Below are 14,354 nucleotides of genomic sequence, written 5' to 3' on the forward strand. Positions count from 1 at the left end.
ATGGCGCTGAAGGCGAAGAAGGAAGCTCCTGCCCCTGCGAAAGCTGAAGCCAAGGCAAAGGCTTTGAAGGCCAAGAAGGCAGTGTTGAAAGGTGTTCATAGCCACAAAAAGAAGAAGATCCGCACATCACCAACCTTTCGGAGGCCCAAGACACTGCGGCTCTGGAGGCAGCCCAAATACCCCCGGAAGAGCACCCCCAGGAGAAACAAGCTTGACCACTGTGCCATCATCAAGTCCCCCCTGACCACTGAGTCAGCCATGAAGAAGAGAGAAGACAACAACACACTTGTGTTTATTGTGGATGTTAAGGCCGACAAGCACCAGATCAGACAGGCTGTGGAGAAGCTCCATGACATTGATGTCGCCGAGGTCAAAGCCTGAACAGGCCTGATGGAGAGAAGAAGGTGTATGTTCGACTGGCTCCTGATTATGATGCTTTGAGTGTGGCCAAAAAAAATCAGAATCATCTAAACAGAGTCCAGCCGGCTAATTCAAAATATATGGTTTTTCGGGCCGGGCGTGGTGGCGCACGCTTGTAATCCCCGCGCTTGGGAGGCAGAGACAGGAGGATCGCGCAGGTTCGAAGCCAGCCGCGCGCGCTGGCTTAGGAGACCCTGTTTCCAAATAAAAATGTAAAAATAGGTCTGGGAGTGTAGCCCGGAGGTAGAAGGGCTTCCAGGAACCCCAGTACCACCAAAAAACAAACAAACAAACAAACAAAAAAAACCCAAAATATATGGTTTTTCACTATGTTAAAAAAAAAAAAAGAATTGCTACAGACCAGCTGGGTATGATGGCACATACCAGTAATTCCAGTACTTGGTAGGCTGAGACAGGATTGCAGCCTAATCAATATAGGGAGACTCTTAGCAACCTAGTGAAACCCTATTTAAAATGAATGAATAAAGCTGGGTGTGGTGGTGCACGCTTGCTATCCCAGTACTTGGGAGGCTGAGTCCGGAGGATCGCAGGTTCATGGCCAGCCTCTCAGCTACTTGTGAGGCCCACTGCAACTTAGTGAGACCCTGTTTCAAATTAAAAAAATAAAACCTGGGGAGCCAGGAGTGGTGGTGCACGCTTGTAATCCCTGCATTTGAGAGGCTGAGACAGGAGGACTGCAGTTCGAGGACAGCCTCAGCTACTTAGTGAGGCTCTTTGCAACTAAGTGAGACCCTGTTTCAAAAGAAAGAATAAAAAATAGGGCTAGGGATGTGGCCTGGGTATAGAATGCTCCTGGGTTCCATCCCCAGTACCATAAAAAAAAATCTTCAATACCAAAATATAAATAAACAAATACAATGTGGCTGGGGGTAGAATGCCCTTGGGTTCTATCCCCAGTACCACAAAAATAATAGAAAATAATCATCATATCCTTCAAGCACTTGTGTATCATGTCCTGTTGGAAGCACTTTATTTCTCTGAATATATCAGGTCTTCATGACTACCTTCCCAGGTTCTCCTCCCAACCTTCTTGTGATACTAGGGGTTGATCTCACAGGCATTCTACCTCCAAGATATATTCCCAGCCCTCCATTTTTCCCCCCAGTACTGGGGATTGAATCCAGGGGCATTATGCCTCTGAGCTCTACCCCAGACCTATTTTACTTTTTATTTTGAAATGAGGTCTCATTAAGTGGCAGAGGGTCTTACTAAGTATCTGAGCCTGGCTGCGAACCAGGACTCCTGTCTCAGCCTCCCAAGTATTGGGATTACAAGCGTGCACCACCATGCCTGGCTCCCTAGTTTTTATTTTTTTATTTGAAATAGCGTGTACCATCATGCCCAGCTCCTATGTGTGTGTGTGTGTGTGTGTGTGTGTGTGTGTGTGTGTGTTACTAGGAATGGAACCCAAGGTATTCTACCTCCCAGCTACACCCCCAGCCCTATTTTTATTTTTTTATTTTTTATTTTTTGGTGGTGGTACTGGGGTTCCTGGAAGCCCTTCTACCTCCGGGCTACACTCCCAGACCTATTTTTACATTTTTTTTTGGAAACAGGGTCTCCTAAGCCAGTGCGCGCGGCTGGCTCTGAACCTGTGCGATCCTCCTGTCTCTGCCTCCCAAGCGCGGGGATTACAAGCGTGCGCCACCACGCCCTGCTTTATTCTTTATTTTGAAACAGGCTCTCACTGAGTTGCAAAGTGCCTCACTAAGTAAGAGCTGAGGCTGTCTTTGAACCGCAATCTTCCTCAGTCTCTCAAATGCTGGGATTACAAGTGTGAGCCACCATGCCCTGTGCCCAGCTCCTTTTTTATTTTTTTATTTTGAAATTGTGCTTGCACCACTCTCGATGACACTTTTGTGTATGTGTGTGTGTTACTGGGGATGAAACTCAGGTGCATTCTACTTTTGAGCTACACCCCAGCCCAATTTTATTTCTTATTTGGAAACAGGATTTCTCTAAATTGTAGAGGGCCTGGCCAAGTTGCCAACGCTGGTTTCTGACCAGAGATCCTCCTGTCTCAGCCTCCTAAGTACTTGGATTACTAGTGTGCACGCCCATGCCCAGCTCGAATCAAGGTTCCTCTAAGTTGCTGAGGGTCTTGCTAAATTGCTAAGGCTGACCTTGAACCTGCAGTCCTCCTGTCTCACCCACCCATGTACTGGGATTAAAGGAATGCACTACCACGCTCAGCTCTACTCTCTCACTTTTATATAAGCTTGAACATTTTCATAGTACGACATTAAAAGCCGGGTGTGGTGGTGCACGCTTGTAATCCCCGCGCTTGGGAGGCTGAGGCAGGAGGATTGCACGGATTCGAAGCCAGCCTCAGCTACTTAGGGGGGCTCTCAGCAACTTAGTGAGACCCTGTTTCGAAATAAAGTATAAAAAAAGGTCTGGGAGTATAGCCCGGAGGTAGAAAAGCCCCTGGGTTCCGCCTCCAGTACCACAAAAAGAAAGAAAGAAAGAAATACATCCTACAACAAACCAGAAAGGCGCTGTCAAAAGGGTGCAAAGAAGGTACCTGCACAATCCACTTCTGCCCGCCCGCCCTCCTCCGCTCGGTGTGGGAAGGTCAGTGTAGGAAACTAAGGCTAGGATCGGAGTCCTCCTTTCTCAATTCCTACTTCTTAGATCCCAGGGAGTCTACTTCCTTCCTTCCAATGGGATCCTCGGCCCATCTCCATCTACCACCTAACTGCACAATCCTGAGCACAGTCCGGCGAGGTGTTGGCTACTTCCAGGGCATGCTGGGAGATGTAGTTCGACACTGAAACTTGGGGGCGCCCAGAGAACTCCATTAATGATTGACAGGGAGTCGTGAACCCGAAATCATACCGTCATCTCCCTAAAGACCCACAGCTCTATCCCGCGGGAAAGAACTTCAACAGCACTACCCCCCCACCACCTGGTACTCACCTCAGAAATGACCCCTCGCTCCCTCGTCGCTTCAACTGTGCCTCTACACCGGAAAAGAGTACTGTTTTCCCTCTACGCTCCACCTACTTCCGCCCGGCAGTAGAACGGAAGTAGATGTGCCCCTAGTTGCGAAGTGCCTACCCTGGTTTGGTAAGTCCTTTCTTCTTCTTTTCCTCCCTCCGGAAACGTAAGTGTCAACCCTAAGGTTCCGGTTAGCGAAACTGGCGTGAATACGGGGAGCGCTTAGTATGTACTAGGCATTTCCCAAGGCAGACGATTTCTTATTTGATTCCTAGGATTTGAGTCTCTTCACGTACGAGTTTAAGGAGTGGTCGCTTCCTCTAGGGCTTGGGATGCCCGCTTCCCCAAATATTCATTTTTATGCTGCATTTTAAAAAAGACAATTCACAAGTGAGAACTCCAGTCCCATTTCATAGATACAGCAATAGAGAAATCGTAAGTCAAAGCCGTTCCAGTCACTCTTAGGGAAAGAGAACAGGGATTTACTACGGCACCGCCCAGCTGTTCCAAGAACCTAGGCATACCGTTTCTTCCAATTCCTAGATATCAGGCATTTATTTCCCTGGCTTGGACAGGCAAGTTCCCAGGGGGCAGCCAGACCTGGGAGGACGGGGTGTGAGGGAGGAGGAGGAGTGAGGGAGGAGGAAGAGACACAAACTTAGTCCTTTAAGTGCCCCCAGGGTGTTAGAGACCTGGCTTCTCTTAGCAGCTCTGACCCTCAGGCCCTTAATCCTAAAGTCCCTTTAAATACTTTGTCCCTACCTGAGTCCCGCCCAGGGCAGGTAATCGCAAGCCCCGCCCCTCTGCCTGAAACCAAGATCGGGCCTGGATACTAAGAGTCCGGCACTCCTCCTCCCTCCCTCCCCCCCTTCCCTACCCCCTTCACAGCTGGCTGCATCTGGCTTAGGAGATCCTGATTAAGGAGGAGGGGCAGTGTTCACAGGTCTGAGAAGGTAAGTGAATATCCCCACCCCTCTGAGACCCAGAAGGTTGGAACCTAGGCCCAGCAACCCAGAGCCCCTACACATTCATACCCTCTGACCCAAGACCCTGCCTCTCCTGTAATCTTTGATCTCCTTGAGGAGATGTGACAATGGGCAGAGAGGTGTAGGTTGAAATTGCCAAGAAGGAAGGAGTCCTGATCCCCAATGGGCCTGTTTCTGAGCACCTGTGTTGGGTGTTGGAGGAGGAGTTAGCTCCCCACTACTGTGCTCATCTCTGGAGGAACACTATACTTCCCCGCCAGTACTGGCTCTGATATTTGCAAACCATATGACTATAACTTGGTATGACTATGGGCAAGTTATTTTACTTCTCTGTGCCTTCACTTCCTCACCTATAAAATGGGGATAATAAGAGGACTGCTGTGAAAATTAAAATGAGTGGATCTAGATCTCAGTGTCTGGCACAGAATATGGGCTCAGTGCCAGCTCTTATTTTCATTTATGAGCATTCCAGGCAAGGAGATCTTGCCTCATTCCTGATGGGCTGTGACACTCGTCAGCCATACTGTGCCCGGTTCCAGGTACCTACAAAGTATGAAGGGTCACCCTTCCCTAATGCTGCTCTATTTGGGATGGACCACCTGCTTAGACACCTCACCCAGTGGGGAGCAAGACCAAGGTGAGTGTTTGGGGGAAAGAACTCATTTTCAGAGGCTTGGCCTCCGCCTCCGCCTCCCCTTCTACCTCTGACTCTAGTCCTGTTTTCCTTCACCCAGGAGCCCAGACCCCAACTTCTCCTCTCTCAGACCCAGGAGTCTGTTTTTCCAGACTCTCCTCCCCCAGGATCTCATAGCTTTCCATCCCCTTTTGTCCTCAGCCCGGTGAAGCTTCTATTTTTCTGACTGTCATATCTTTAGAACCAGAAGTCTTCTTGGGCCCCCCAGAGGCCCAGAGTTTTCTGGGCAGCCGCAGGAGGAGTCCACGAGCCAATCATTGGGACTTGGAGCTGTTCACACCAGGGAACCTGGAGCGGGAATGTCTTGAGGAAAAATGTTCTTGGGAAGAGGCCAGGGAGTATTTTGAAAACAACACTCTGACGGTGAGGACCTGGGGACCCTGGAGTGTGGGGCCTTCTGTCTTCTCTACTCTCTGGGGCCGGGATTCCTGACCCTCAACTCCCTCTTCCCTGGGGTCTCAGAAATCAGGGTGGACTGATTTCGGGAGCCCATGAGTTTCCTAGTTGAATTGCTGCCTTCCCTCCTTCTCTTCCATTTTGACCCCTCAAGGAGCGCTTTTGGGAGAACTACGTCTACAATGGCAAAGGAGGTGAGTGAGGGCTAAAGCCCTCTTAACCCAGGCAGCCCCTTTGTGTGGAGACTGAACCAATGGCCCCCAACCCAAATTAGGCACAAGAATCATCTGTACCCCCTTCCACGCCTCCTGAAAATGATCCTTAAAGAGATCTTTCCCTTGAAACCAAAACCCCTGAGAAACCAACCGTAGCACATTAGCATTCAGGGGAGGCCTCGAGTCCCCAGTGCCAGTGGAGGGAAGGGTTATAGCCCTAGGTCCCCTCAGAGGGACAAGCCCACCTAAGCCTTTCTTTAGAGTCCAGAGCCCCAGCCCCTTCGGGACATCTTGGTTGCTAGGGAAGCTGCTCCTTAGCAACAGGGGCAGGGACAGGAAACCTGGCCATTCTCACCTGTCCAGTCTACCCACCTCCAGCCCCTCCTCTGAATTCTGAGGCCCCATCTTGGCCACAGGCTTGTTGTTAAGTGGGGGCTGCTCCTTAGCAACGGGGCATGGTCAGGCCAGGCCAGGCTGAGGAAGCCTGAATACCTGGCTGGCTTCCCCTCCCCCATAGCCCCATCCCAGACTCAGCTGCCTGGTTGCTAAGGAGGCCTTCTCCCTAGCAACTGCACCTAGCTGGAGGACCCAAGGCATCCTGCCCACTGGAGGACCCCCCTCTGGGTACCAGATGCTCCACCCCCTCATGGCCTGGTTGCTAGGGGCGAATGCACCTTAGCAACAAGCCCTAGGTCTGGGCTAGAGACTTCACAGTGGAGCCTGGTTGCTAGGGGAGGTAGCTCCTCTGCTACAGGCCTAGTGAGGCCTAATGGTTCCTTGAAGCTACCTGAAAACAAAACTAAACTGGAAGGAGCTGTCTTCTCATTGGATGGTTTCCTAAGGAGACTAAAGAGCTGGGAGTTTACTGTTTGAGGGGCACCCCATACCTGTGCCAAAGGAGGCCCTCACAAAGGCCATCTCCCTGTGCATCTTGGATTGCTAAAAGGGACTGCACAGGTCTTTGTAAGTTCTAGACACATCATTGTTTGAGCGGGGGAGGGGTTCCCTAAATTCCTCAACTGTTAAGTAAATTTTTCCTAGCCTGGTAAATTCAGAAGCTTTCCGATGGCGTTTGCTCCTCCTTTGGGGTTGAGGCCTGGGTGGCAAAGGGGTTGCATTCCAGAGTGGGTGAAATGAAGTTACCAAATACAGACTCCTCACCTTCCTCCCTGTCCCCTTCAACAGTTAAATTTATTTATTTATTTATTTATTTTATTTATTTATTTTGCAGTACCAGGGATGGAACCCAGGGGCATTCTACCTTTGAGCTACATCCCCAGCCATATATATATATATATATATATATATATATATATATATATATATATATATATATATAATTTTTTTTTTTTTTTTGGTGGTACTGGGGATCCTGGAAACCCTTCTACCTCTGGGCTACAACTCCCAGTCCCATTTTATATTTTTTAATTGGAAACAGGGTCTCTTAAGCCAGCAAGGCTGGCTTTGAACCAGTGTGATCCTCCTGTTTCTTCCTCCCAAGCACAGGGATTACAAGCGTACACCACCACGCCCGGCCCCAGCTATATTTTTAATTCTTTATTTTGAAACAGAGTCTCACTGAGTTGCAAAGGGCCTCACTAAGTAGTAGCGGAAGCTGTCTTTGAACAGCGATCCTCCTGTCTCAGCCTCCCAAATGCTGGGATTATAAGCTTCTGCCACCATGCCTGGCTTTATTTATTTATTTATTTATTTATTTTTCTAGTACTGGGGGTGGAACCATGGGACACTCGACCTCCGAGCGACACCCCCAGCCCTATTTTTTTTTATTCTTTATTTTGAAACAGGGTCTCACTGAATTGCAGAGGGCCTCAATACTAGCTGAGGCTGTCAGCGAACTGCGATCCTCCTGAGATTACAAGTCTGTGCCATCATGCCAGTTGGTGGTGCATGCTCGTAATCCCAGCATTTGGAAGGCTGAGAGAGGGGGATCGCAGTTTGTGGACAGCCTCAGCTACTTAGTGAGGCCCTCTACAACTCAGTGAGACCCTATTTCAAAATAAAGAATAAAAAATAGGGCTGGGGTATAGCTCGAGGTAGAATGCCCCTGGGTTCCATTCCTAGTACCGCAAAAAAAAAAAAAAAAAAAAAAAAAAAACCACTAAATTTGATAATCCTAGGACCTGGGAGGTGGAAACAGAATTACAGATTCAAGGCCAGTCTAAGCAACTTCATGATACACTGAAAATAAAAAATAAGCCAGGTGTGGTTTTTCACGCCTGTAATCCCAGTACTTTGGAGGCTGAGACAGGAGGATCACTGTTTGCAGCCAGCCTCAGCTACTTAGCGAGTCCCTTTGCAGTTCAGTGAGACCCTGTTTAAAATAAAGAATAGCCGGGCGTGGTGGCGCACGCTTGTAATCCCCGCGCTTGGGAGGCAGAGACAGGAGGATCACGCAGGTTCGAAGCCAGCCGTGCGTGCTGGCTTAGGAGACCCTGTTTCCAAGTAAAAATGTAAAAAATAGGTCTGGGAGTGTAGCCCGTAGGTAGAAGGGCTTCCAGGAACCCCAGTACCACCGAAAATAAATAAATAAATAAATAAAATAAAATAAAGAATAAGAAATAGGGCTAGGAATATAGCTGGGAGGTAGAATACCTCCCCCCCAGTACTGCAAATTTAAAAAAAGGGGGCTGATGCCGGGCGTGGTGGCACACGCTTGTAATCCCCGCGCTTGGGAGGCGGAGACAGGAGGATCGCGCAGGTTCGAAGCCAGCCGCGTGCACTGGCTTAGGAGACCCTGTTTCTAAATAAAAATATAAAAAAAAATAGGTCTGGGAGTGTAGCCCGGAGGTAGAAGGGCTTCCAGGAACCCCAGTACCACCAAAAAGAAGGGGGCTGGGGGTGTAGATTGGGAGTAGAATGCCCCTGAGTTCAATCCCCAGTACTAAAATAAATAAATAAATAATAAAATAGGCCTGAGAGTGTAGCTTAGGGGTAGAATGCCCTGGGTTTAGAATCACATCACATATACACACAAAGAGATACAAAATATTTGAGATATATATATGTGTGTGTATATATATATATATATATATATATATATATATATATTTTTTTTTTTTTTTTTTTTTTTTTTTTGGCGGTACTGGTGTTGGAACCCAGAGGCATTCTACCTCTGAGCTATTTTTTAGTCTTTATTTTGAAATAGGGTATCACTGAGTTGCAAAGCCTCACTAAATAGCTGAGGCTGTCTGGGAACAGTGATCCTCCTGTCTCAGCCTCCCAAATGCTGGAATTACAAGTGTGTGGCATCACACCCGGCTAATTTTTCTTTTATGGGGGGGGTATTGAAAGCAGGGGTATTCTACCTTTGAACTACCCCTATCCCTGATAGTTTTGGTGTGTCTTATTTATTTATTTATTTATTTTGGTGGTACTAGGGGTGGAACCCAGAGGCTTTCTGCCTCCGGGCTATACTCCCAGGCCTCTTTTATATTTTATTCGGAAACAGGGTCTCACTAGGTTGCTGAGAGCCTCACTAAGTAGCTGAGGCTGGCTTCGAACCTGTGCGATCCTCCTGTCTCAGCCTCCCAAGCGCAGGGATTACAAGCGTGCGCCACCACGCCCGGCTATGTCTTATTTATTTTTTAGTGTTGGGGACTGAATACAGGGGCATTATATCTCCGAGCTATACTCCAACCCTACCTTTTATTTTGAGTCAGAGTCTAAGTTGCTCAGGGCCTCATAAAATTGCAGAGGTTGGCCTCAAACTTGTGTTCTCAGCCTCAGCAGTACTGAGATTACAGGCATGAGTTACCACACTTGGCTACAATAAAAAAAATTTTTTTTTCTATTTTATTTTATTTATTGTTGTACTGGGGTAGAACCCAGAGGCTTTCTACCTCCAGGCTATAATCCTAGACTTATTTTTATATTTTATTTGGAAACAGGGTCTCACTAAGTTGCTGAGAGCCTCACTAAGTAGGTGAGGCTGGCTTTGAACCTGTGTGATCCTCCTGTCTCAGCCTCCCAAGCTCGGGGATTACAAGCATGTGCCAGCACACCCATCTTTAGTTTTTTCTCTTTTATGTGTTTGGTATTGGGGTTGAATCCAGGGACATTTTGCCTCTGAGCTATAACCCTACCCCTATTTTATTTTTGTGGTACTGGGGATGGAACCCAGGGACATTTTACCTCAAACTACAACCTCAGCCCTATTTTTTATTCTTTATTTTGAAACCGGGTCTCATTGAGTTCCAAAGGGCCTAAGTAGTAGCTGAGGCTGTCTGTGAACCATGATCCTCCTCTCTCACACCTCCCAAATGCTGGGATTATAAGCGTGCACCACCATGCCGGGCTCCTATTTTATTATTTATTTATTTATTTATTTATTTATTTATTTATTTTTGTGGGTCTGGGGATGGAACACAGGGGAATTCGACCTTTGAACTACACTCCCTGACCAATTTTTTATTCTTTATTTTGAAAAAGGGAGCCGGACGTGGTGGCGCACGCTTGTAATCCCTACGCTTGGGAGGCTGAGACAGGAGGATCACACGGGTTCGAAGCCAGCCTCAGCTACTTAGTGAGGCTCTCAGCAACTTAGTGAGACCCTGTTTCCAAAAAATATAAAAAAGTTCTGGGAGTATAGCCCAGAGGTAGAAAGCCTCTGGGTTCCACCCCCAGTACCACCAAAAAAAGAAAAAAGAAAAAGGGTCTCACTGAGTTGCAGAGGGCCTCACTAAGTAGCTGAGGCTGTCTGTGAACCACGATCCTCTGGTCTCAGCCTCCCAAATGCTGGGATTACAAGCGTGTGCCTCTACGCCTGGCTTTATTTTTTATTTTGAAACAAGGTCTGCCAGATATGGTGGCACACACTTAAATCCCAGTACTTGGAAGGCTGGAGGATCACAGGTTCACAGCTAGCTTCAGCCACTTAGTGAGGCCCTCTACAACTTAAGGAGGCCCTGTTAAAAAATAAAAAAATAAACAGTTGGGTGTGGTGGCACATGCTTATAATCTCAGTACCTGGGAGGCTGAGACAGGAGGATCGCAGGTTTTTGGCCAGCCTCAGCTACTTAGTGAGGCCCTCTGCAACTTAGTGAGACCCTGTCTCAAAATAAAGAATAAGATCTGGGTAGAGTGGCACATGCTTGTAATCCCAGTATTTGGGAGGCTGAGACAGGAGTATTCTGTTTGGGGGACAGCCTCAGCCATTTAGCGAGGCCCTCTGCAACTTAACGAGACCTTGTTTCAAAGTAAAGAATAAAAAATAGGTCTGGGGGTATAGCTCGGAGGTAAAATGCTCCTGGGTTCCATCCCTAGTACTACAAAAACAATTTTTTTATATATTTCAACTTAACATTTAACAGGGTGCCCTATGTTATCATTGGCTAAATCTGGCAATGCTTAGTGTAGGGACCCCCCTGAAACCTCGTGTGTCAACTGCTCACCTAACAGATGAACCACTTAGAGACAGTGGCCCTGAACTCTCGGGGGCTGGAACTACCTGGTGTCCAAACAGGACTTACGTTGTCGTGAGGATATGGCTCCCATATTTTCTAGTCTCAAGTGAAGGAACTATAGGCCCATTTATGCATTTTATCTCACTGAGTTTTCTCAATCTGTGGAGTAGGGCTTATCATTCCCATTTTCCAGAGCAGGAAAAGGTGGGTAACTTGCCTAAGGTCACAGAAATATGAGGTGGCCCCAGCTCTGCCTTGCTTTATAGCCCACACCTCTTCCAGGGGGGAAGGAATCTGGATGTTGGGGTAGGTGGCAGCCTTTGAAATAGTGGCTCTGCTACCCACAGGGCGTAGGCGAGTGGATGTAGCTGGCCTGGCTGTGGGCCTGACCTCGGGGATCCTGCTCATCGTGTTGGCTGGTCTGGGAGCCTTTTGGTATCTGCATCATCGACAGACCAGGGGGCAAAGCCAGCAACCTTCTCCCCAAGAGTAAGGGGGATTCAGGAAGGGGCAGGGATGGGAGAGGGGAGCAGGGAGGGACTGGGGACAGGAAGGCACTGATGAAAGATCTGCAGTGACAGGCATGTGGAGAATATTATCAGTTTGCTTGTGTCTAGTTGTGGTGTCTGTCTGTCCAGCATATAGTAGTTCTGTCAACATTTGCTGTCTGTCTGTCTGCCTTTGGGGTACCAGGTTTCTGTGAGATGAGCACTCTACACATAAGGCTGTTACTGTGCATGGACCATGGCCGCCTGGCTATCTGTGGCATGTCAGTTTCCATGGTGACAGGTCACAGCGGGTGCTTGTGGATGCTGTGAGTGGTCTGGGCATATCCTTCTATCTAGCAGGGTCTGAGAGGGTGTCTGTTTGTCCTCAGTCTCAGAAGTATAGCAGGTCTGAGTTATTTTAGATGGGTTATCTAAGAGTGGAACTGGTGGTCTCAGCAATTTAGCAAGGCCTTCTGTAACTTCGTGAGACGCTGTTAAAAAAAAAAAAAAAGTACCAAGCTGGGCGTGGTGGCACACGTTTGTAATCCCAGTATTTGGGAGGCTGAGACCGGAGGATCGTGGTTTGCGGACAGCCTCAGCGATTTAGTGAGGCCCTCCGCAACTCAGTGAGATCCTGTTTCAAAAATAAAGAATAAAAAATCGGATGGGGGGTGTAGCTCGGAGGCCAAGTGCCTCTGGGTTCCATCCCCAGACCCGCCCCCCCCCAAAAAAAAAAAAAATTAGCCAGTACAGTGGCGCACACTTTTAATCCCAGTACTTGGGAGGCTGAGACTAGGGTTAGGGTTAGAATTCTTAAGCATGCAGCCAGCCTCGGCAACTTGAAGCTCTCTGCAATTTAGTGAGACCTGTTTCCAAATAAAGAGTAAGACTGGGGGTGTAGGCCAGAGGTAGGATTCCACTATATTCCATCTCCAGTACAAAAACAAAAACAATAAAAAGGGTGAATCTGGGAGATTTGTGATCAGGTGTCTGTCTTGTGTTCCTGCTGTATGGATCTGCTGAGTTTCTGTGTCTGTCTTTCTACCTTTCTGCAAGGCCGTATCTTGTTACGCTGCCTGTACTCTAGCACATGTGTGTGCCTGAATGAGAGCCCATGTTTGTGGTGGTTGATTTCTGTGCCTGGCCACGTGCATCTGTCCGTCACTTCAGGCTTTTCTGTGTATTAGGCTGAAGGTGACCCTTCTTTCCTCTGGTCCATCTTCCTTCAACCTCTGTCCCCCTGCTACCACCAATCTCCTAGTCTCTATCCTTTGATCCTTAGGTTCCTCCATAACTGAACCTTTTCTGTCCTCAGGGCCGGTCTCATCAGCCCTCAGAGCCCTCCAACGCCCCTGTCTCCACCCCCACTCCTGCCTCCTGGTCTCCCCACATATGAGCAGGCGTTAGCTGCCTCAGGGGTGCACGACGCACCTCCACCCCCTTACTCAAGGTAGGGGCGTGGCTTCTGACTGGGCGGGGCTAACGAGGGGGAGGGGACTGTCGGAGGAGGGGCCTAATCTCAGGGGCGGAGCTTGGAATTTGGGTCTTAGCACCTGGGGGTCAGGGCTTGGAGCCCGGGGGTGGGGTTCTATGCAATTGTCCATAGGGGCGTGGCCCAGCGTTGTGAGTGGGGAGTACTGTAGGAGGGTGGGGTTTATGCTCAGAGGAACCGGGATTGGCTGAAAAGACAAGGGCGGGTCGGAGTCCTGTGGCGGGGGAGGGGGGGAAAACAGCCGATTCTTTGACTCCCTACTGTGCCCCTCCTGTTGTAGCCTCAGGAGGCCTCACTGAAGAGCTGCTTCGGAGCCCGGGCTCCCCGAACGCACCCCCCATTCAGGACGGATTCCGGAAGCCCCCAAGCCTCTTAGACTCCGGACCTGAGCTTCGGGGTGGGGAGAGCAGGGGTCGTCCAACCCGAGGCCTACCGCCTATTTCATATACGCAAGTCCCGGGCCAGCGTGTTGCAGAGTCCGGGTCCCTGCCCCTCGCGTGCCCCCAGGCTCCCCGGACTGACCAGTCCCGCCTTCAGGGTCCGCGTGCCCGCCTGCAAACTCAGACCCAGTCTTGTGTGTGTCGCCAGCTGTGACTCGACTATCGCCCTCCTGTGCCACGGGGCACGCACTCGCAGGAAGCCCCGCCCGTGCACACTCGAGTTAGTGTACTCTCCGTAAGAGCACTGGGGTGCTTCCCAACCCAGGGGAAGGGTGGGGGGCAGATTTGTAAGCGTGCTCATTGGGGGCAGGATCGTGTTGCCACCAGGGAGCCGGAGTTGAGCTGTTCCCCTAGATAGAAACCCTTTGGAAAGGAAACCAAAAAAGGCTAAAATAATGTAAAAAATAAAAAAAATCTAATGAACTGAAACTGAACCGCATTCCCTGGCGCATCTGCGCGCGGCGGAGCTGGTTTTCTGTACAAACGCTGCGCCCTACACCCCCAGGCTCTGCTAGAGCTCTGTCGCTCAGCGTCTCTCTCTCTCTCTTTTTTTTTGCATTTGCACGGGATTGTGGGAGGAAGCGGAGCGCAGCCAGACACCCCGCCGCCCGCCCCCCTTCCCCTCCCCCCTCCCCAGCCGCCTTGTGCAAAGATGGCTGCACCGTGAGCGCAGAGGAGGAGGAGGCGGCGGCGGCGGCGGCGAGAGAGCGAGCACCCAGCGCCTGCACCCACCCCGGGGCCGCCCGGGACGCCCCCTCCTGAGCGCGCTACCCCCCTTCTCTCTTGCAAGCGCCGGGGCAAAGGCGGAGACAGCGGGGTCCCTCCTCCCCCCTTTCCCT

General features: G+C 49.6%; 2 protein-coding genes across 2 annotated transcripts; both read left to right on the top strand.

Annotated features, from left to right (window-relative positions):
* LOC308268218 (large ribosomal subunit protein uL23-like) lies at positions 1 to 381 on the top strand (the record flags this gene model as incomplete). The annotated part of the gene is made up of 1 exon (XM_080703333.1): positions 1 to 381. The coding sequence occupies one exon, from the start codon at positions 1 to 3 to the stop codon at positions 379 to 381; it is 381 nt and encodes a 126-aa protein (XP_080559459.1).
* A 4,538-nt stretch (positions 382 to 4,919) lies between these two features.
* PRRG2 (proline rich and Gla domain 2) lies at positions 4,920 to 14,277 on the top strand (the record flags this gene model as incomplete). The annotated part of the gene is made up of 8 exons (XM_080703679.1): positions 4,920 to 5,004; positions 5,243 to 5,424; positions 5,612 to 5,651; positions 11,443 to 11,584; positions 12,899 to 13,033; positions 13,190 to 13,206; positions 13,356 to 13,472; positions 14,153 to 14,277. 8 exons carry the CDS (start codon positions 4,920 to 4,922, stop codon positions 14,275 to 14,277), a joined length of 843 nt encoding a protein of 280 aa, XP_080559805.1.
* Between the last annotated feature and the right edge of the window lie 77 nt (positions 14,278 to 14,354).

The sequence above is a fragment of the Muscardinus avellanarius genome (assembly GCF_963383645.1).
Source record: "Muscardinus avellanarius genome assembly, chromosome: 10".
NCBI classification, from domain to species: Eukaryota; Metazoa; Chordata; class Mammalia; order Rodentia; family Gliridae; genus Muscardinus; species Muscardinus avellanarius.